The following is a 22,926-nucleotide window of genomic DNA, read 5'->3' as shown; positions in this document are numbered from 1 at the left end:
TTTACACTGTGTTTATAGCAACAGGGGAGTTTAGAAACTTGTGAAAATATTCAGACTCCAATTTTTTTCTTTTTGGGTGCAAGTTACTTTGGTAAGTCAGATAAACCAGCAGAGGCTTTAATTCCACTTTGTAATTTCTTCTCCCTAGCTTCAAGTATAAGGTGCTCAATACTGAATTGGAGAATGAAAACCCTTAAAAGTCTTCCAAATCAGGCTGAGTGGAAGTCCTAGTCTAATTTTATGAGTGAACTTGCTTTGAGCAGGAGGTTGGACTGGATGTCCTGTGGTTCCCTACCATTTTGATTTATACTATGAAAAGTCACTTTGTATTGGATTTTTTCTGGGAGAATGACTTAGGTCCTTGTAAGCATTCTAGATGTCTGTGCTCAGTGTTTTTTGTACAATATGTGTTTGCTTTTTAAATCACAGGTGTTGTGATTTTGGAATGTTTTGCTGGGCTAACAATACAGCTCTGTGTTTGCATGTTCTGTGACTCTAAAAAGCAGTATTTTAAATGGCTGCCTGTTTTCTGCCTGATTTTCCATATACACTAAGATTTGGTCAATCAGAGATCTTTATAGCTCCAAGCAGCAAACAAAATTTGTAGAGGAGGGGGTTTACCTGGGGGTTTGAATGTTGTCTGTAGGCTTGGTTTGCTCTGAGGTTGGCACTGATATGTGGGGCAGTCCTCATCATAGTTCTGTACAGGCTTTGATAGCTTTTGTCTTACAGGGAATATCAACGTATGATCTTGATGCTTTTCTGACTGAAACCCTTTTAAATGCAATTTTTTAACAGGGGATAACATGTTAACTGCTATCTCTGTGGCCAGAGACTGTGGAATGATTCTACCTCAGGATAAGGTCATTATTGCTGAAGCACTACCTCCAAAGGATGGGCAGGCTGCCAGGATCAACTGGCATTATGCAGATACCCTCGCAAAATGCACTAGTTCATCACCAGCCATAAACTCAGAGGTAATATGGCCATATTGTGCATATATATTAGAATGTAAGCTGTTAGTTTTGCTGTTCTTTTTATGTTATTCCATTAAATAGTAAATCTGCTGTTAAGTGTCAGTTCAGCATTGATATATTGGTTAACTTTCAGATCTTCAAATACCAAAGACTAGTAAAGCAGCTGGGGGGGTAGGTTTTCAACTGTGATATGACATTTGACATTTCACTTGACGGGGTTTTTTTTCCAACATTTCAGTCTGTCAGAACTTCTCTAGCTGCTTGTAGTTGAAACATTAAACTACATTTTCTTAGTAATATGTAAGTGTTTTTATTGTATGACAGTTTTTTTTCAAGTTACCTCCTTATAAACCTAGTCATCTCTAGGAATACCTCTCTGAGTATTAGCTTGAAATGGCAAGATATTTGTGTAAATCCATTACAGTATTAAACTACTTTTGATAGGATATTCCAGTTAAATTGGTCCATGAAAGCCTTGAGGATCTCCAGATGACAAAATACCATTTTGCAATGAATGGGAAGTCATTTGCAGTGATTTTGGAGCATTTTCAGGACCTGGTACCCAAGGTGAGCATTTCACTTGAGCATGGGCACTTTCAGTGGTGAGGAGCCTTTGCCCTGTGAGCATTAAGAACTCTCCTGTCTTGCAGCTCGTGCTACACGGCACTGTGTTTGCTCGCATGGCACCTGATCAGAAAACTCAGCTGGTGGAAGCTTTACAAAATGTAGAGTAAGTATTTGCTTAAGCATAGAAAGCAAGAGGTTCAATGTGTTTGGTTTGATAGGAGACAAAAATTATACATGCTGCTAGCTGTTTTGCCTAAAGAAAAATGCTAGGCTGAGAAAACTCCTTGTGTTAATAGATCAGCCTATTAGCTGATCTAATAGAATGAGAGTAGTACCATCTGCTGGCTAGTTGGGAAAGTTTCAGACTTTTAATGAAGTTTTAAATGAGGAATATGTGCATAAACTGACTAACATATTTTATAAATGCAGTTGCTTGGTTTATGAAACAAACCCATCAAATGTCTTCTGTGTATTACAGAAGTATTATCAGGATGACTTGTGTTTACATTGGTCAATATGTGAGTGTTGGTGTCAGGCCTTGCAGCTTTACAAAATACTATAGAAGTGTCGTTGCCTAGAGCAAAGATTCTTTAGACCACATTGGGATGATAGAGAGCTAATTAACCATTATTGCTTTGATTGACCTGTCACTGTCATGTTACTTTTCTGTCTAGTTCCTTAATATGTATAACAGCAACAGTAATTGATTTCGGCATTAACGATCACCCATTGTTATGCAAACCCTGAATAACTCAAAGTAATATAGAAGTAATTAATGAAATAAGCTAAATGAACCATGGTTGGAGAATGTCCAGAATGCTGATATCTGTTTGCTTTTTATAGTTACTATGTGGGCATGTGTGGAGATGGTGCAAATGACTGTGGGGTAGGTATACTTTTATTTTCCATACAGAACCATTCAGTTAAATGGTACAGCTGAAGGCAAGTTCTAAAATGGTCTCTATGTCAATGTTACCTGGCAGGCACTGAAGAGGGCACATGGTGGTATATCTCTGTCTGAACTTGAGGCTTCTGTGGCATCACCATTCACTTCCAGGACACCCAGTATTTCCTGTGTGCCAAAGCTGATCAGGTAATGCCACTGACTGTGGACTTAAATGTGTCTGTGTAACTCATTTTGCATGCTCTATTTTAGTGTCTATTTGATGCTGCAGGAAACCAGTGTGAATTACAGAACAATACATACATTTTAGTGGTTCTGTTTCTTTACCAAAGGTACTCAGTGCAAAACCCTGCCATAGCATGATTTACTATTTTGTTGTAAAATCCTTTGTCCATGTAAAGTTAATTTTTCAAAGCATGACCAAGCTTCTACACAGTCTTTAATTTTGTCTTAGTCACTTTGCTAGTTTCCATAAAAGCTATGTGTAATTGCACGCAGTAAAAATCTTCAGATAGTTGCTCAGCACCATACAAAGTAGAAGACAAATTCTCTAAATAGGATTTGACCAATTTTTTTAGTCTAGAATTGGAACTTAGGTAGTGATTTTGGATAAAGGTCAGCCAAAGAAGAATCTAGGGGTCTGTGGGGAGCTAATGAAGTAATGCATTATCAGAAACATTTCTGAAGTCAGCAGCTCTGTGGCGGACTGTGTTTATTCAGTCCATGCAGCAAACTAATGCTTCGTAGATGCTTGTGTAAAAAGACATTCATTTAAAAACCTCTGTTGAAAACCACATGAAGTCCAAAGAGGACTGGTTAGGTGTTGGCTGAGTTCAGAAGACATGCCCACAATTGATGTTGGGGGAAGTGTACCATTCTGAGTCCTGTTATTCTCATGTCTGTAGCCTAATGTCCCTCAAAGAGTTTGCTGGTGTATTAAATTGCAGCTAACATTTTGGTAAGCAAAACTGAGCTGCTTGCACAGAAACCTTTGTAGTTACATGATTGCATCTGTTTTGACAGGGAAGGCCGTGCTGCTTTAGTAACTTCCTTCTGTGTGTTTAAATTCATGGCATTATACAGCATCATCCAGTACATCACTGTTACTTTGCTGTATTCTGTAAGTATTCTGTCAATACCTATGCAGTGTCAACATAATTCAGAGATTTGAAAGTTGATAGATATTTAATATAAATTATTGCAAGTCCCTTTGAGTACAACATATGCATTCAGAAATGAAAGTGTTGTTAGTATTTGGGGTTTTTTTTTTCATACTAACTGTACAAAATACATGGTAGTATCTGTTTAGAAAAGGCAATAACCAGTGGCTGAGAAAAGAAAGTCTCTACAGTAGGAAGACCAAATAAGGATATATACAAAGCAAAAGTACAGGTTTCAATTATTTAAAAACTTTAAGTATTTTGAAATAGCCTAACTTATTTTAAAGGGCAATGCATTCATTTTATGTTAGAATTTAAAGAAACTGGAAGTACTGATTCAGCTGGGTGGGGGGCAAGCAAAATGGAATGTTTCCTGTTAATATGATTGGTTTCACAACAGTGGCATGTGATAGAAATCCTGTATTTTAATTTGTATTCTGAGTAAGTTAAAGGTGCAGAGTATTAAAGGAACTTGGGGTGGAAATTTTCACAGCTGTATGAGTACATAGTAAGGCTATGGTGTTGAAAGAGCTGTAGGTCTAAGCTAATATTGCACTGGTATATAAGATTCAATAATACTATTTTGATTACAAACAAATTTCAATTACAAATAGCTTGTCTATCTTGAAAAGGAAATTGTTTCATACTGTGATACTTCAGGAATTATTCTGTGAATCGTAGAGTATTCAGGACTCCTGCAAATAAAGGAGGCCAGTTTGACAGGACACTGTCTTGTTTATAGAGGGAAATTCAAAGAATTAATGATGTAAAAGTGTCAATATAAATTTTTTGTGGTGTGAAGAAATTACGAATGTTTCATTTGTTGTTTCTCTCTAGATCCTGAGCAATTTGGGAGATTTCCAGTTTCTCTTCATTGATTTGGCAATTATTTTGGTGGTTGTCTTCACTAGTAAGTACTGTACTGAATTACCATCGTGGCTTCTTTGAACCACTTCTTGCTTGCTCAGATTTTCTTAAATATCTAATTACATGTGGTTTTGAGAAAACACTGTGACATACAGTGAAGATGTTATTACTATTGCATCTATGCATTAAGAAACCCAAACCACACTGTGTACTGAATAAGATTCATCTGAAATTTGTGAAATGTCCTAAAACAAGAAGCAAGTTGTAGGCATGATCTTGGGGAATTAAGTCTTCACAGTACAGGAAGCCGGTTTTGAGAATCAAAACAGGAGTCATTGCAATATCATCTTGCTCAAATGTTTTGATTCCTTGCATTCTTACTTTGAACTTCTGTCCACAAAATGTTACACTTAAAGTACTGCCTGGTGAAACATTTGATTTCACATACGTGCCTAGCATTCCATTTACTGGCTAACGGTAGAATTCCATTTTCAAATTTAATAGAAACATCTTAATTGAAGCAATGGCAGTCCAAAAGTCAGGAGGCAAGCTGTAAGTCCTTGCAAACAAAGGGAATTTGGCCAGACACTACTAATTCCTTAAGTCTGATGGCTGCTGCTGTCCCCTGCTATGCTGTGCTGCTGGGGAGCCAGCCTGTAGAAGGCGCTGTGGTGTTGTTCTAGGGTTGTATGGTTTTTTCGAAGTGGTTTCACATTTGCAGTTCTGGACTAAATTTTAAAGTGATGTCATGAGCAAGCCATTCTAATCCCACAGAATGTGAACAGGATAACTCTTGAAAACCATAGTGATGCAATGTGTCATTTGTTTTTTGTTCTCTCTGCAGTGAGTCTGAACCCTGCTTGGACAGAGCTTGTTGCACGAAGGCCTCCATCAGGTCTTATCTCAGGTCCACTTCTGTGTTCCGTGTTGTCTCAGATCATCATCTGCCTTGCTTTCCAAACCTTGGGGTTCTTTTGGGTCAAACAGCAGTCCTGGTACGAGCCTTGGACACCAGACTCTGAGTAAGTGTTTCACTGGCTCTGTGCAGGATACAGTAGGGAATGGAAAGCTATAGGCAATAATGCTCTCTTCTTTCTTGACCCCCATCCTGTGGGGACTTTGAAAATAATGCTTTTGTATTGCAGCTTGTTAGTCTGCTGATTTTCTGTGAAAAAATATGTAGGAGCTACCCACTGGCTGAAAAACAAAATTGGGTCAGAGTCAGATGGCTTGGTCTAATGACTCTTCAGTTTTGGGACAGTTGAGGTAGAAATTTGAAATTATGGTTCAGATCTATCTCTTTCATATTATAAAGCTTTGCTTTCCTGTTAGAGTTACAGTAAATCAAATTCATATCTTTGAAAATAAAGAGGTGTTTTAATTTTATTTTTTAGATTGCAGTATTTTCTTACCTGTCTCTGAAGTCTGTCTACAGTGATAGTTTTAAAACAGTTTATGTAGAAAATTTACAAACTGGCAACATAAAAGAACTTGAAGCTCTGAATTCACAAAAATTGCCACCTCCCTTCCACACTTTTGAGTTATTTTTTACTACCTGTAATGTGTTCTCAAGTTTAAACATTTTTACTACTGTAGCAATTTGTTCTGTCATTATTTTTGTAAATAAGTGGGCCCTATTTGCCTCTTCTCCATAACTGTGTTCAATGTTCTTGTGTTGCAGTGCATGTAATGTGTTGGATGCCCAGAACACCAGCTCTGCACACCATGGGAATGAGACTATTCATGATGAACATTACATTAAAAATTATGAAAACACAACTTTGTTTTTTATATCCAGCTTTCAGTACCTCATAGTGGCAATTGTCTTTTCCAAAGGAAAGCCCTTTAGACAACCATGCTACAAAAATTGTAAGTCCTTTCTTAGTATATACAGTTCCAAATAAAACTCCTAAGTGACTGTGCACTTGTTGACAATTCTGTTGTGCCACTTCAGAAGCAATAGTGTTGCTAGCAAATCATAGTGGAGTTATCATCTCATAATCACAGCTAGAAATAAGGAAATACTAAACTGTATGGAGAAATTTGTGTTAATAGTTGCTTAATTTGTAAACGTGTATGTGTCTGTATATTTCAACTCCACAAGTGAGCCAGTGAGAAGGAGTCAGGAGTCAGACCTTCTCTCTCTTTATGACTATCAGCACAACTAGTATTGCTCCAGTTTGCTTGGAAGGAGTTTAGGGGGAGAAGAGAGGTTGTTTCCAGGCAGTAATGAACTCATGACGCATATTAAAGCTGTCTAAAACTCTTGATTGTGAGGTGGTCCAATTAAAATATTCTTTTCTTCTTTTACAGTTCTGTTTGTTTTATCTGTTATAGTTCTTTATGTCTTCATATTTTTCATCATGTTGCATCCTGTTGAAGCTATCGATGAATTTCTTGAGGTGAGAGGCAGCAGATCTTGGGTGTGTCAGCTTCCTCAGGGAACTGGTGGGCTGCCTTTGGGGCATGCATGAGCCCTGCAGAGCTTTAGCTTAACATCACTGGGTGGGGAAGGGAGAATTTATAATGCTGAGTCTGTTTTGGATGTGTGTTTACTTGACATGTGTGTTTGTAACCTCTGGCAACTTGTTTCCACAGCTTGTGTGTGTGCCCCCAGAGTGGCGCCTAAGAATTGTCATCATCGTTATTCTAAATGCAGTTGTGTCTGTGGTGACAGAGGTAAGAAATCCACATGGAAAAATGCTTCTGTTTTAAGTGCTTCTTTTTGCAGGGTGCGTGTTTGTCTTTTATTTAGATCACTCTTCACAGCATGCCAGTATGAGTGGCTGCTGTTTTCTTGTTAAGTGTGTATTTCTACAAGTGTCCTTTTAAGCTAGATTTAAGGTGTCAGGACTTTCTGTGTCTAAAGTATAATTTTAAAATCTTTTTTATTAAAAAATTGGGGCGGGGAGGAAGTTAAAAGACTTAATAATTCAACAATTTCGTATTAAAATACTCCCATTTTTATTTTCTGTGTTACTTCAGAATAACAACATACAAGAGAACTATCTAAAATCCTTAGGGGAGCCCCCTTCCTTCATTTGGATCATACACATAGTTTATTGTTCAGAATTATGCAGGTCTGTGTAATGCAGGTTTGTCTGATATGATCAAAGTCCAGAAGTAGAGATGTTCATGCAAATCTGCTTTTGCCATCACTGAGCTTGTCTGAAGTCAGTCACTCTGGATGTTCATCTCTTCTGCTATAATTCCAGAGTTAATATATGCAGAAATATGTCCTACCTTTCATCCAGGTGCCTTGTTTTTGTTTCCAAGAATCAAAGTTGGACAGATGAATCTTCCAGAAGAAATCTGGATTCACAGTCAGTTATTTATTCCTGTGGTTAGTTTTTCTCCCTGTTGACTGACGTGTGATTTCCAACCTGAATATGTCTGGGTTTTGGTTGCAGTCATGAGTCACTTTTTTTCCTGCAAGATGAAAAGGCCTTCCAGCATTATCTAGTGCACACTACAATTATCTGTTTTTACTGTGTAACATTTTCTACAGCTTCTAATCAGTATTTCCATTACAATGTGAGGGATTGCTACCAATGTAACCAGCATAATGCTTCCTTGGATCATATAATTTTGGTCTTCAAAGAATACTACAGGATTAATATTCTCTCCAATTGACATGTTTTTTCCCTTTCTTAGTGACCTAGTAAAAATTAACTCAAAGGTTTTTTTTAGATACTTGAATCAAAATTACCAAGGTTTTGTATTTAAAATGTTGTTCCAAATACAATTTGCAAAATATGCTTTTGTGTTGCTGCCTATTGGAACATGGTTTTGTGTTTTCACATGGCAGGCAACAACTTTTCCAAAATGTGTCAGTAGGTACTAATTGTCTTGGCCTCTTGTCTTGTTGTTAACAAGTTTATCCACTATTAAAGCTCCTGTGCTTTTCTTACTCCTGTATGTACTCTAGCTCTTCCTCTGATGATTTTTCTTTATGGCCTTGAATTCGTACTTTTTTTTTTTTTTTTGGTAGTAGTGAATGCTTAATAGTTTGGGTTTTTCTGGCTTTCTTTTATTTGTGAAAAGTCAAATTTTATGTATTTTGCTGTTTTTGCCACTGAAACAAAACAGCTATTCTAAAGCTTCAGAATCATGGCTTTTTTTTGTCTTCTGATAAAATTAAAACAAACCTCCTAGACAGAAATATTTTTTCCTATTCAATTTCAAATTTCAGTCCAGTGATAAAGATTACTGAGTGAAATACATTTATCATCTGCTTGAAAATTCCTTTGTTCTGCAGGTGATCTTGTAACTTTTATAGAATCTGGTGCTGTTTCTGTTCTGGATGTGTAAGGGCTCCAGTAGGAAGTCTGTACAGTGTGCCAATCCATGTATCAGCACGTGGCTCTTGAGGACAAATGGTTCTCCTCTGGTTTAAATATGTGTTCATCAAGTTCTACTTCTGGGCCTTGTTGGTTTTCACATCAGCCTGAAAACTTGTGAATTTCTACTAAACATCACCTAAGCACTATAATTACCTGCAGACTGTGTTCTTTCACCCAGTATTTCAAACCTCACCCCAGTCTTTTTCCTATGGAGGTTTGAGTTAGCATCTTTGTACTCGTCAGTCATTTAACTTTCATTACCAAAACTGCAGGGGTGATTGGACACTTTTCTTCTAAACAGCCTTCACTATTTATCTTGTTGCTTGTACTTTGGTAATAAAATAGAAGTACCTACTTCTTGGCAGTAATTTTGTGGGCTGTTATGCTCTCTCTTAAACCAAGTTTCTTCCACTTTGTAAGTTGAATGCTTTGTTATGGCAGATGAGTTGTTTTACTGTTCAGCAGGTGTCCCAACAGAACTGTTGTGTAGCAATCCTCAAATCCCAAACCTTGTTTTACAATATACACTTCACCTTCTGTAGCTGGTGCCCACCTCTTGAACTGCATTTGCCCAGTTCCAGCAGTGTTACTCTGCACTCTCTAAAGCTTTGTCATGTGGTGCCAGCTCCCTGGGTCCAGTGTGCTGTGTAGAAATCCCAGGCTATTTCTTTCCTTCACTTCAAGTATAGCTCATTGTCTTTCTCTCCTTGTGTGCCTGGCTGGATTTTCTGCTCCCTCCACTTTTCACTGCAGACCTGTGCCACAGGTCACATTCTGAGTATCTGGGAGAGGTCACTGGTGGCAGCTCCTTCCATCTTTTAACAAGGTACCCTGTATTTCACCTGGAGTTTGTTCTGCTGAGAGCTATCCTTCAGGAATGCCTCTTTAAGTATCTCATAATTATGAGATACAGGAGGATGAGATCTTCCTTAGTCACACTTGCCAGTGTGACGCTTTTGTGTCACGCTATGATCATATGTAGTTTTGTCATTGCTTCTACAACAGGAATAATTTTTGACTGTGGTTGTTTTCTGTTTGTTTTCTGAAATGCCTTGAAAAGCTTTTGCTCCTTCCATGTGGGTGCCAGGCTAGGATCACAAAGCAGGCAGATTCTTTCTACCATATGATAGAAAATATTGCACAACAAGGGCAGATCCTAGCAGCTGTTCCTCCTCACCCCTGATGCCTGGTATAGACATGCTTAAATCAGACTGGCTTCAAAAATGAACATCTAACAAGCTGAAGATTTGTTGGCTGATGCTTTATAAAAACACTGTCAAATTCTGGTATATTATAAAATCATAAGCATTATAAAAATCTGTTACAAAAGTCTGACTAATCAGCTCCCCATTTTCAATGGCAGCAGTTAGTCAGATGTTAGAAATGGAATTTGTCCAAGGATCAGAGTGTAGGCTTGAGGCCATGGAAGGTACAAGTTCACTCCTGTGTTGTCAGATTTGCTCAAAGCTCCTGAGTCCGCCCATGCAGCTGTATGAGGATAACCAGATGTGCTCAACATACTATTCAAATTCTGCCCTCTTTTAAAAACATGGAATTACACAAACCAAATTCCTTTATTCCTGCTGGTGGCCCAGCTTTGCCACCCCACTGCTACTTTTCTGAGAATGTCCCTAGTTTAAAACAGACTAAGTAAAAAGGATAGCTCCAAGATGGTTTATGGGGAAACTGCTCTAAGCACTCATGTCTCCATGTGGTGCTTCGCAGGTTTTTAGAGTATTGAAACACATGTATATTTATGTTTTTTACCCATAGAGATGGATGCAGGTTTGGTCATTGTTGCTGTTGATTTTAGAGTACCTGTTCATATTCTTAAATTTTGTGTGAGCACTTTAAGAATGGAAATGTTTATCACAAAAGTACCAACAAAAGTAGCATAAACTCTCCGTTTTGCTCACCACTGAATTAGTTACGGCTAACCCACTGTTTCATGTTTTATTTGTAATGTGCACACTAACAACAATTGATCATTAGTTTCTTTAACTCTTCCCACTCACTGTAATGTCTCACAGAATGTCCTCCTTGATATGATCCTTTGGAAGGTTGTGTTCAATCGAGACAAACAAGGAGAATCTCGCCTCACCATACCCCAGCCGCCTCAGGTTGGAGACGAGTATTTTGCTGTCCTCGTTTGAGTGCATGTGGATTAATTTGGTTTTGTCTCTTATCTATAAGTCTGTTGCCTTATCTTTAGCTTAAGTCTGCTTAAATTAGATTTCTATAATTGGAATATTAAAAGCAAAGGCTTCTGGGTTTATATTTTTTCTGTATTGACACTTAAAGAGTTTAGTGTGTGTGCAAGAACTGTGAAACAAACCTGGAGTATTGCTTTAAGACTTTTCTCACTTCATCTTTAGTTTCCACATTAGCAAATTTTTTTGGTGTCACAAGTTAGTATACTAGGACTGGGAACATCTTGATTTGCTTAGAAGCAATTAAAATAAATTAATTTGGTTTAGAGTTCTGGGTCCTTGTCTGAGAGCAGTAATTTTCAGCGTGTATAAATGAAACAAAACAGGATGGCAAATTAAAATACACTATTACTGCTTCAGATGGTTTAGGACACTGAAAGGTTTTTCAGGTGACCATGAATTTTGGTCTGGTCTGCCCCTCTGCTGTTAATACATGAAGGAAATCTATGTGAATCCCATAAAAAACAGCTTTACTTTAAGCCTGTTGCCTTATTACTTTTGGCCGATTATACATTTGTACTTGCTAGAATTATAGTGGTTTATTTCTCAGCACTAAATTTTATTAAATATATTCACTTCAGATGTACATTTGTCCTTTTGAGGCTGTTGTAGAAGAAAATGTTTTGTGATCACTGAAGAATGGAAACTGTGCTGAAGGCTCACATTTGCTTCAGTTCACCAATTGATAGATATTTTTAGAGCATGATGAAAACTATAGAATATATTACCATTAAAATGTCAGCCCTGCAGACTATAGGTGCTCTCTGAGACATGAGAGGGATTCAGTCTCAAGAATGAGGAATGGTGTTTCTCCTCACCAGCTAATTAAATTACATGCATTTAAGACTGGGAGATGAAACATAGGAAGGAAGTCTTAAGTTTAATAATTTATGTCCTTTTTAATAACTATTAATACCTGCAGTATTTAGATTTCACCAGCAAGTTAAATTCTGCTACTTTTGTCTGACTGGCTGCCTTCAGTTTAACAATTCATGATTTAAAAAGTGTTTTGGGATTTTAGGAATTTGCTTTTTCTAGACCAGGCTTTTATTCTCCAACAGTAAAATAATTTATTGTTCCCTGTTCTATCTGTAATTATTGAAATTATTTCAGAATATGCATAAAAACTGTTGGTGGTCTTAGATGTTATGATAATGTGAAATACTTGGTTTTTTCGTAATGTTTTTTGAATGTCATTACTACCATAGTATAGAAGACACAACAGAAGAGTTTCTGTACCACAGGTCCAATCCAATGTGATAATGAAATAGTAAATTAAAGACTGAAATAAGTTTTTCTTCTAGTGATTTACTGTATTGTTACTGACTTTTGTTTTTGTTATGGTAATCCAGTTTTCAAATTTGTTCACTTCTGCAGGAGGCTGGGGACCGCTGTGGAGTCTGTTTGCTTTCTTCCCTGTTTGGCTGTAGAGAGAAGACACCAAAAGCCAAGTATATGCACCTAGCTCAGGAACTGCTGGTTGATCCAGAATGGCCACCAAAACCCAGGACAACAACAGAAGCAAAAGTACCATCCCAAGAAAATGGTTCATATCAAATCATCACTGTAACGTAGCAGTGGATCCTGGTGGCATGTATCTTTAGTAGTATTCAGAAGAATGTAATTTTAAGGCTTTATTTGAAACTGCAGTGTGCTAAATGTCAAATTCTAATGCAGATATTTCCAACTGTTTTGTCTCTCTGAATACAAAATTCAGAGCCAGGTGTCCTATGGCTATACATTTTAAAAATGTAAGTTACCTTAGGCAGAACAAAAATGATTGTGTTTCCTTCCACCTTCTTTCAGATTTCATTGTTCCTAAACGAGATGCTTTTGAAGGTTTAAACTGCAGGGCAGTTAAAACAGGTTCACATTGTTTGCCTGGAGTATTTTAATAATTGTTCTAACCTGCTTATCTGGGCATGTGTTCATGTAAACCCTATGATGTGATGGTTTCATGGCTATACTAGAGGTGCATAATAACCTTGTCATGGTTTGGGGTTTTTTGGTCTGTCTTTTTGGTTGATTTGGGTTATTTTGTTTGTTTAGTTGGTTTTTATTTGACTGATGAAAAGTTTTGTACCTCAGAACGGTTCTAAAGTTTGTGTGTGTACCTTCTAAGTTTGTCCCTATTAGTAAGGAGTGTTTCCAGGTGTAATGTTTGGGTTCTAAGTTTAATTCTTTAGTCTGCCACAGCAGGAATTGGGAATGCTGTAGAAGCAATATGCTCTGTCCTTAAGAAATAAGCACATTGCTTTCATGTGGATTCTTGGCTTCTCTTCTAGCTAACCACAGGGAAGGCTTAGGTGGCCTCCAGGGGAGGAGCCATTTGGCTACACTCTAAAGTTTTTGGAGAAAGAAGGATGGAGAATCTAAACCCTTTCTTCTATGTCATGTTTTATTACATTTAGCTATGCATTTCTCCATAAACCTTGCTTTTTCCAGCAGAAGGGTTGGATTATCCCTTTGTGGACCATGTTTTATTTGCAAATCTAAAGATAATTTTCCTATATACCTTGAAGTAGTAAGGCCAGAGTTACTGCTGCAAGGGATATGGGAGTGGAGGGAGGTATTGTCACATGCCCACGTGTGGTGTTTGTGCACGTGAAGAGCGCAGGCATTTCAGTCTGCCGGTGTCTTCAGCGCTACATGTAGCTGTACAAAACAAAATTAAAAGAAAATTGAGGTGAAGTCTGTCTTGCTACAGAACTATAAGGCTTATGCAGATTTTATTTATTAAAAAAAAAAAAAGATGAAAAAAATAAAAGCTTGTGTCACCACTAATACTGCTTAAGCACTAGGGGTAGCCATACATCATTTTGCCATGAGGCAGTATCAGAACCCAAGACCACTAGAAAAACAGGTCTACAAAGAAGTAGAGGCAGACAGCACTTTGACTTGTAAGGCTTAAAACTTTTTTTTTTTTTTAACTACAAATTACTTCTCTGGAAGCCATTGTCAACTTTGTAAATGTTTGGAAAAGTCTTCCTTAGTGTCTTTGGGAAGATGATAAATATTAAGTCTTGATCAGTCTATTTTTGACCAGGGGCAACTAACTGGTCCAGACACCTCTAAGCTTTGGGAGGAGATCTGGGGTCTGAAGAAGTCATGATTCTGTAGAGATCCTTTAGAGAAGGAAGTGGGGTCCTTTAGAGTGGTGGTGGAATGAGGGCCCCAGGCGCACTGGCTGGCTGGGATTGTTTTGAAGTGTGTATATTCTGATGATGGAATTTGAGGTTTTCACGTTAGGGATTTTTTTCTTTCTTTTTTCCTTTTTTTTCTTTTTATTTTTCTGGGTTGTCTTGTTTTGTTTTCTTCTTTTAAATTCCTGTGGAGACAATTCCATTCCAGCCTTGTTTTAATAAGCAGAATTTTTCAGATCAGGCCTAATTCCTTTGTGCTGTTCTGTAGGACAGTATGGACAGTGTGCCCTGCTGCTCATAGAATCATTAAGGTTGGAAAAGACCTTCAAAATCATCAACCATTAACCATGTTAATGTCAATCATGTTGTGGTTTCTGCAGTGTTGAATATACTGTGCCAACAGGGAATTTAAAAGTGGTGCTAAATGGTTTGGAAGACCTTTTCCTAGAACTTGGTTGTTGAAGTTATTGCTCCTCCTAAATAGTATGCATATGGGTGTACTATCTTCCAGTCCAGCTGTCAACTCTTTTCCTGATTTCTGTTGTTGTTGTTGTTTGTTTTTGAGGAGTGGAGCAGGGGGAAAGGGGGAAGTGGTTTTCTTAGCATTCATTCAACAGAGCAATGTTCTTTATTATCCTGGCTTCATAAGGTCGTAAACATGAACAACATTGGTGGCTTTTAAAGGGTCTGCAAACATTGGATACATTAATTAGTCATGAACCTGAGTCATTTGGCTAATTTCTGCCGATGTTGATTTTACAAAATCTTTGTAGCATGGAATAACTGATGAAGAATAATTCTTAGCTGCGTAAGTAGTATTGAAATCTAAACAAAAATAATATTTTAGTTGAAAAATATTGTGAAGCTATGCATCTTGGACCTGGGAGCTGTGACTTATCCTTAAACGCATAAGCTTCTGCTCTCCATTTCACTGACCATTTTAGATTTGCTGTTTCATGAGAACTGAAAGGAAATACTTGTGTCTTTCCCTTTTATATGCTTTTGCTTAATACTTTCCTGGACTGATAATTTCTCTCGGCTTGTTTGGTTTCTGAAGCTAGTTTTTCAGTCTTATTCCAGTTTATTAGACTTACCTAGAAAGTGAGGAGGAAAACAGCTCTTTAAGGTGGGCTTGTCTTCAGAGAACATTTTAGGGAACTGTTACTAAAACAGAAATTGCCAAGTGTCTCCACTTAGCTGAGTGACTAATGGCTCATGAGCATAGTAAACTTGGATGTTTTGCAAATGGGAGCTTGTTTCCTCCAGGTCTGTGTTCAGGGTTGGTAAATGTTCCTGAGGTTGCATGCTTGAGCTCTGACGCTTAGTCAAGAATAATAAACCAGCTTTTCTGAGAATCCATCTTGTTATTGCAAGTTCAGCCACAAAATAAGCTTTTGCATTTTCTGCAATTATTGGGATTTATGCCTTCCTGCCCAAGAGCTGAATTTGACCACCTGTAATTTTTCTCATTTTGAGCAGTTTAGTTTTTCTGGTTTTCAGAAATGCAGCAAACTAGATCTGCACTAGTGTATTCAGTTTCTGTTTTGAAGTAAGATGAAATTCATTTTGTAGTAAAAAAATCTCTTTCAGTGTTCATCTTGGAAATCTAAATTCAGGTGAACAGACCAAGTTAGTGAGCTCCACTAGATACTGGGTAGACATTTTCTTCCTGCTGTATATTTTGGCCTTATGTTGAGGAGTTTGATTTATTATTAAATTATTTGTGTATGCAGACTTCAATCTGTACGTATTTTATTTTGATGTATTAGGATTTGTAAATATTACTGATTTTTAAATATTATTTATGCACATACTTAAAGGACTGGTCTATCCAGAAAAGCAGTTGCTAAATAATAAATATTACTTTTTAGAAATAAATTACAAGATCATGAAATTGTATATCCCTCAGGGTTATTTTTAAAGTTTTTTTCCTTCCTTTCCCTTCAGATTCAATTAGCAGTAACTCTAGTTTCATGTACTATAGAACTAAATCTACTGTAAAAAGAAAATGCTGCAAATAATGCTTGAATAGAAGCGGCTGAAAAAACCCACAGAACTGACTGTCCATATTCATCATAACTTTAAATTGGAAACTCTTACTGTTGCACTTTTTAAAAAGTTGGATTTTTAATTCTATTTATTTTTTTCTTTCTTCATGAAGGTTTTGCTGAACAGTCATCCCAAATTGGGTAAATAATCCTGTACTGTATATATGTATATGCAGTATAATACTAAGCAGATGTGGAGTCCTTTTTATGCTGCAAATTTTTAATGCTTATGTTGGTCATCACAAAATGAGAGAGCTCAAGTCCTGTTGGATTTCTCCCATGAAATTCTGAATTGTAAACTTAGGGTTTTGTATGTCTAAGGGAACGCTGTGGGTTTTTGACAATTTTTAGAGTCTTGAATATGTTGATTTTATATACAGTAAAGCTTCAGGTTTTTAGAACTATTTTCAACAAACTGCAGCTTGTTTAATAATTATGTGAACCAGAAACTACTTAGTTTGTCATTAATTCGTTGAGCCTAACACAGATTAAAATGTTCATCATTACAGCACTCTCTAGAAGCTCAGCTTCCTTTTATTTTTAAATCTGAAATGATACTACATCTTTGTATTTAAAATATGTATTGCTGCTCTAGAATGGTACCCTGTTGTCAAGAGGCATACATAAATAACTGTACAATAGAATTGTAAATAGACTTGTAAATCATTTTTGTGACTGAAGCTCTTTGAAAATAAAATTAAAATGAACAGATATTTTAACTCTTCTCATTAGTTTCATGAAATTGTTTTAATTATTCTTTCTAGAATTAGGTGGAAAGCTTGTTGAAGAACACAGGCTTACTCCCTCTGATGTCATGGATATGTTGTTCAGTGCCTCTGTTTCTGCAGATGGGGTGGGAGGGGTGCCTGCTGTGTTAGTGTTCTTCAGGGGATCACACTGACTGCAGCTTTTCCTGGTGGCTTAGGAGAGCCATTCTAAAGCCTTGTACACGTGATAGCAGCTTGTTTCCACCGTGGTTATTCAGATGTTCCTTCTGTTTGGACATGTGGGAGGTGTGATCTGAGCTGTCACCATTGTCACAGTCATCTTCAGAAAAATCATGTGGAAATGAAGACATCTTTTCTGTCCTGTGGCTCACCTTCCATTGAAACAGTCATTGGCAGAGCACATTATTTTAAACTTGAAGACAAGATACTTAAAATACCTTTTTTACTTAATAACAAAAACTTAATCTTTCAATTTCAAGCTTCTATTTTTACAACTTAGCTTTTCTCTTTCAGAATCTTGCAGGTTTTAGGTTTTGTTGGCCTGCTACTCCAGAAGACTTTGAGGAAAAACAGAAACAAATGTGTCAACCTTGGAATGCTTAGCCAAAGTATTAAGTAAAAAAGTCCCTTCATTCCTTACTGAAGTTGCTTTGACTCCAATCCTGCAAGAAATTAAAAGTCAGAGCAGCTTTGTGAAGGTAGGAGCACCTGGTTTAAAGTGGATGTGTTCACTCCTTCAAAACCTATTTAGCAGACCGGTGACAAATTTGAAATTTCTGATCATATCTCACATTGAAATGTAGATTTCTGACTTCACTCAGATGTACTTTGGGTTGGCTGAAGCACATACTGCAATATCACTGCCAAAGAAGCTACAAGTGGGTGTTCTGCTCTTGGGTGTGTGACTTAAAACTTTCTCCTGTTATGTGAATGGTTTCAAGCCCTACTTTTCGAGTTACAACCTGTGGAAGTTGGTTGCTTGAACAATTATAAGCAAAAATCTGCTCTGAAGCTTCAGATATTGTTTGGCCTTTGGCCTGTCTCAGTAACTGGGCAAATACGGGTGAAAGTGTTATCTGGAGGATGCCTTTTGCTGTTTTACTTCCCATTTAAAGTGCAGTGTCATGGTGAAGCCTGATTGCCTGCTCTGCTCCTAGTAAGTTCCTTTAAAAAGCAGATAAGTTTCTAAGGTACAGCTCAAAATTTCTTTGTCATGCTTGTATGAGTTTAGGAACTTGCAAGACAGTAAAAGAGGTAAGCACCACTGTAAGCAATACATGTGCTCAGTGTTCTGTAAGTTCAAAACTGATTTGAGACTTCTGATATAGTAACAGCATTAATGTATTGCCTCTGGCATCCTTTTGTAGTCTTGAGAAATATTGAGCAGGGGGGAAGGGGGGCTGAAAGGGAAAGAAGCTGTAGACCAGACTTTGGTGAGTGACCAGCCAGGCTGGTGCCTTTTCTGGAATGCCAGGTGTCTCATGTGAGGCTTTAAGAGAATTTTAAGGCATGGGAATGTATAGTTATGATCTTTATTTGGGTATTACTGTATTCTGTATTGTTAAAGTCTTTAAATGCTCTTTTAAAAATACTGTTAGCAGCTCTAGATGTTTGAGACCCATAGGCTTTTCCAGTTCTTGTGACAGCACTTACAGCCTTCATATCTTGCAAAGAATTTCTACCATTTTGCTGTTTGTCAAAACTAGTGCTTTCTAGCATTTCTGAGCATCTGCTTGTCTTCTTGTATATTCTCTTATCTTTTGCTATAACACCAGGAAAGCAGTCATCACAAACCTACAGGCTGGTGTTAATCTGTTTCTGATTTTACAGAGTGGCCTGTAGTCATACCTTCCAAGGGACCTGCATTTGCAGTTTCTAGCATAACAAACTGGGAGTTTTTCCATCCATTTGGTTCAATCAGGGCTTGAAACAGAAATTTCTTATTGTGTTTCTGGATGGAGGGTTCTGCTCATGGGGATACGTAGGATCAGAGATGGGCTGAGTTAGAAATTCATTGAGGTAAAAGCATCACTGGCTTATGACAAAGTTTTGGAGTAGGGAGGATTACTAGGAGGGTGAGATTCTCTGGAAGATTCTTGTTTGACATGTGAAAGACCTTTGGAAGTGTGAAATCTTGTGCTGTTTTTTGGTGATGCCTATATCTCATTCAATGAGTTGTGAAAAGCCCACTGAGACCTTATTTTGTGGCACTGTGTGGCTGGTTGTTGATAGCCCTAAATGCCACATCCTTCCCTTCCTGAGGGAGAGTTAGATATTTTACCAGACTTCAGTACTCTGAAGCTGAATAAAATTTAAATTTTTTTAAAGCACTCTGTTTTGCTCTTCTGGCTTTTTTTTAATGCAGTAGCTGGTTTGGACATGCAGCTGTTTTAGGTCTGTTGTGGTATGTTCTTGTCAGCAGTTCAGGTGCCTCAGAAGCTCTGCTGTCCTTCCTGATTTCTCTTAAAGTGAAGGGGGTTGTACCCAACAGTCTGTCTGTGGGATTGGTATGGGAGAGCTTCATCCTTGCCCCTGAAAAAGAGCATGTGGGGATGGAGCCTTCCTCTCCCCCCATATTCCTGGTACAGAGGGCTGACATTGTGTCAGCTATCCCAGTTACATCTGTGGAAGTTTTGCAGCTATTTCAGTGGTCCCAGCTGCTTATTCTGCTGCTTGACATCCACGTTTCTGATACACTTGGACTTGTTGATTTCATTGAGGAAGTATTTCTGTGGGTTTCTGTTTGACTTGCTCTTTTAAATATTACCATTTATACCTACAATGATTGCTTTCCTGTTTGGAAATGTATGCAACTTCCCAACTTTGTGGTGTGTTTCATGCAGATGTACCTTTATTGCTACAACTTCCCATCTAATTTCGTGCGCTTCTTTCTTCTCATTTTACTGTACTTCCAATTCCACTGCTGATAGCTTGGTATTGTGTTAAGCTGTTGAAATGAGGCTTGGTGATTATCAGAGGCTCACTGTCCTGTGCCATATGGGGTCTTCTGTGTTATTTCAGGCTGTGTCAAAAATAGCCTGTTCCTTCTTGTGTGTTCCTGGGCTGTTCCAAGAAGCCATCGCTTGAAAATGCTGAGACAGGATTTAACTGGACAGTGCTGTTTTGCTTTTCACCACTTAAAGTACAGGACAACCTTTTTACCTCCATTGTCTATTTTTGCAGGCTAAACTTTATTTTTTAACCTCAGATAACTTACAATGAAAAACACAGTGAGTGCAGGACCTTTTGATAATTTCTTAAAACATTTTTGGCATGTAATTTAGTATAATATACTAAACCTTGTCTAGTGGAAGATGTCCCTGTCAGATGGAAAGAGATGATCCTTAAGGTCCCTTCCAACCCAAACCCTTCTGTGATTCTGTAATGCTTTTCTGTTCAAATAAAATGTCTTTTGACTACTTAAGTGTTTCATCATGATTTTTGTATACTTTTATTATAGTTAATTAGTACAAATACAAACAAGGAGTACTTGAGTTACAAAAATTAATTTACCTGTACTTTTTGGTGTAAGCTGAGCACTTCAGAAATATTGGCAGTCAACAATAAAAGATTTTGAAGTTTGCTTTCAAGTCAAGGGAATTTTTGCACACATTTGCAGGTTTATAATATAATCACACATCTTTGTTAGCTGCTAAGTTACCTATGATCAAATCCTGATTCTCTCTTATCTCTTGTAACAGCTAATGTTTCTGGCACTTCAACAAGGATGTTGGTGTTTCGTTTGTCAGTGATGATCAAGCTTTTCTTCCAGTTGGATGCATCTATTTGTCCTGAGAAATGTGACTGCTCTACAAAAAATGCAATTTATTGCTCTGGCCCCCACATAAAAGACCTGGAATTGTTAAATCTGCCTTGCAACATGACTGAAATTCACATAACAAATGCTAACATATCATACTTGCAGGATGTTTTTGCTAGGATGGAGGAACTGCAGCATCTCATCCTGTCTTCAAACAACATCGCTCTGGTTTCACCAACAGCTTTTAAAGGCTTGGGAAGGCTAAAAGTCCTCAAACTGCTGGATAATAAGCTGGTTGAACTTCCACCAGAAGTATTTGATGACATGGTGCAGCTTCAGCAATTGATCATTGAAAGTAACAGGTTGAAATCTATTGAGGAAAATCTGTTTGACAAACTGGCTGGTTTGCAGGAGCTTTACTTGAACAAAAACCAACTAACAGCACTTCACAGTGGTGTGATGAAGAAACTCACCAAACTCAGAGTATTGAACTTGTCAAGAAATTACTTAGCAGCACTGCCTAGAAATATATTTAGTGCATTAGCCAGGCTTGAGAGGTTGATGCTGTATATTAATAGGCTGTCTTCAATAGAGTCTGGTGTGTTTGATAGCCTGAAGGAGCTGCAGGAGCTTTTCCTCCATTCCAATAATATCCATTCCATCGCCCCTGACGCATTTCATTTTCTTCGTAAACTAAGAACGCTGACACTCTCCAGGAACAGGCTTCAGGTTTTGCCTTCTGGGCTTTTTTTGCACTTGCATGACCTGTCTAAACTGACCTTGTACAGGAACCCACTGAAGTCTCTTCCAGAAGTACTGTTTGGAGAGATGAGGCATCTTGGTAGCCTATGGCTGTATCACACAAAGCTCTCAACAATACCAGATTTTGTGTTCAGTAACTTGACAAATTTAGAGCTTCTTGTGCTGAGTTTTAACCCAGAGCTTACGGTTCTTCCTAGGAATGTATTCAGTGGCCTGAATGAACTGCGGGGCCTTTCTCTCCATACAAGCAATATTTCCAGTTTGCCAGAGGGAATATTTCTGAGCCTTCAGAAACTGCAGAACATTTCCCTCTTTGATACAAGGCTTGAGGTTCTTCCTAGAAACCTCTTTCATAATCTCAAGCACCTCCAGAAAGTTTACCTGAATAGTACTAACCTGCAGTCTCTTCCTGCAGACTTCTTTACTGCTTTACCTGAGCTGGAAGAAGTTGTCCTTGACGACAACCCTTGGATATGTGATTGCCAAATTCTTGGTTTCCGAGAATGGCTCCAAAAGAACACAGCAGTAGTTAAAAATGTGCCATCTCTGATGTGCCACAGCCCAATGGCACTGCAGAATATTTCTCTTGTGTCTCTAAGCATCGATGACCCAGAGTGCCTGCCAACCACAGCTATGACCTATCAGACGTTCAGCTCAACTTTGACATCTGTGATGGAGCACTTCACATCATCTCAGGAGACTGCTGTAACAGTGCTGTCTGACATGGACATCACCAGCACACCCACATCAATCCCTCCTGCAGCTCCAGGTTTTACCTACTCCCATGTTGAAGATGTTGGACAACCTGGGCTACATTTCTCAGATGTTCCAGTCCAAACTTCTCCAAACATCATAGCACGAACCAGCAGTGTTAGAGGGACAGATTTGACTACTCTTGTCTGGTGGGATGAGTTTCCAGCCCACAGCAGTGCTAAACCCTATTTTAATACCAGAGTTACTTATTGCCAGCTATTCTTGTGTGTTCACAGTTTGATTTTAACACTCCAGACTGTAGTCATTGTGCTCAGTCTGTATGTGATGGGTAACACCAGGCAACTCTTGCTCTCCAGAAATATTCCTGCTCAGCCTGTAGTTCTGATAAGTATATTAAGAAGATAGAGAAATCTAGCCCAAGAAAGAACTGGAAGTGTTGCTTTGGATGCTTTTTGAACATCTGAGCAGTTAATACTTGATTCAGATGTGGATTACAGATCTTCATAGCAAGGACCATAAGGACCTTGTCTTTATAACATAATGGAAATTAGTTTTATGTACCTTGCAGCATTTGCCAAGAGTGGCTGTAATCACTGTAAATTGCTACAGCACTTAGTGCATGAACCCAGAGGGCAAGATGGAAGTACTGTGGTCACCTCTACACGTGTGCTGTGGGTTTCCTGCCTTGGAGTGCTGCCTTGTCCGCTGCCAGAGGCTGCTGCCTGCTCAGTGTTCACTGCTCA

The 22,926-nt window shown here is 38.1% G+C and overlaps 2 protein-coding genes across 4 annotated transcripts in view; both read left to right on the top strand.

Annotated features, from left to right (window-relative positions):
- The window catches only part of ATP13A3 (ATPase 13A3), a 55,980-nt gene extending 39,050 nt beyond the window's left edge, over nucleotides 1-16,930 (top strand). For all 3 annotated transcript variants that reach the window (XM_030954157.1, XM_030954159.1, XM_030954158.1), the window contains 13 exons: nucleotides 799-977; nucleotides 1,422-1,544; nucleotides 1,628-1,707; nucleotides 2,388-2,430; nucleotides 2,528-2,637; nucleotides 3,472-3,568; nucleotides 4,446-4,518; nucleotides 5,320-5,497; nucleotides 6,157-6,344; nucleotides 6,789-6,877; nucleotides 7,074-7,154; nucleotides 10,849-10,938; nucleotides 12,406-16,930. In XM_030954157.1, the coding sequence (XP_030810017.1) occupies nucleotides 799-977; nucleotides 1,422-1,544; nucleotides 1,628-1,707; nucleotides 2,388-2,430; nucleotides 2,528-2,637; nucleotides 3,472-3,568; nucleotides 4,446-4,518; nucleotides 5,320-5,497; nucleotides 6,157-6,344; nucleotides 6,789-6,877; nucleotides 7,074-7,154; nucleotides 10,849-10,938; nucleotides 12,406-12,603 (1,529 nt within the window). In that variant the 3' untranslated portion in view covers nucleotides 12,604-16,930. The remainder of the gene's footprint in view (nucleotides 1-798; nucleotides 978-1,421; nucleotides 1,545-1,627; nucleotides 1,708-2,387; nucleotides 2,431-2,527; nucleotides 2,638-3,471; nucleotides 3,569-4,445; nucleotides 4,519-5,319; nucleotides 5,498-6,156; nucleotides 6,345-6,788; nucleotides 6,878-7,073; nucleotides 7,155-10,848; nucleotides 10,939-12,405) is intronic.
- A 1,460-nt stretch (nucleotides 16,931-18,390) lies between these two features.
- Nucleotides 18,391-22,588, top strand: GP5 (glycoprotein V platelet). Its single transcript, XM_030954577.1, has 2 exons — nucleotides 18,391-18,421; nucleotides 20,649-22,588. Exons 1-2 carry the CDS (start codon nucleotides 18,415-18,417, stop codon nucleotides 22,586-22,588), a joined length of 1,947 nt encoding a protein of 648 aa, XP_030810437.1. The 5' UTR covers nucleotides 18,391-18,414.
- The last annotated feature ends 338 nt before the right edge of the window (nucleotides 22,589-22,926 follow it).

The sequence above is a fragment of the Camarhynchus parvulus genome, chromosome 9 (assembly GCF_901933205.1).
Source record: "Camarhynchus parvulus chromosome 9, STF_HiC, whole genome shotgun sequence".
Taxonomy (NCBI): domain Eukaryota; kingdom Metazoa; phylum Chordata; class Aves; order Passeriformes; family Thraupidae; genus Camarhynchus; species Camarhynchus parvulus.
The sequence above is the reverse complement of the archived record's forward strand: the minus strand, read 5'-3'. Positions and strand labels throughout refer to the sequence as shown.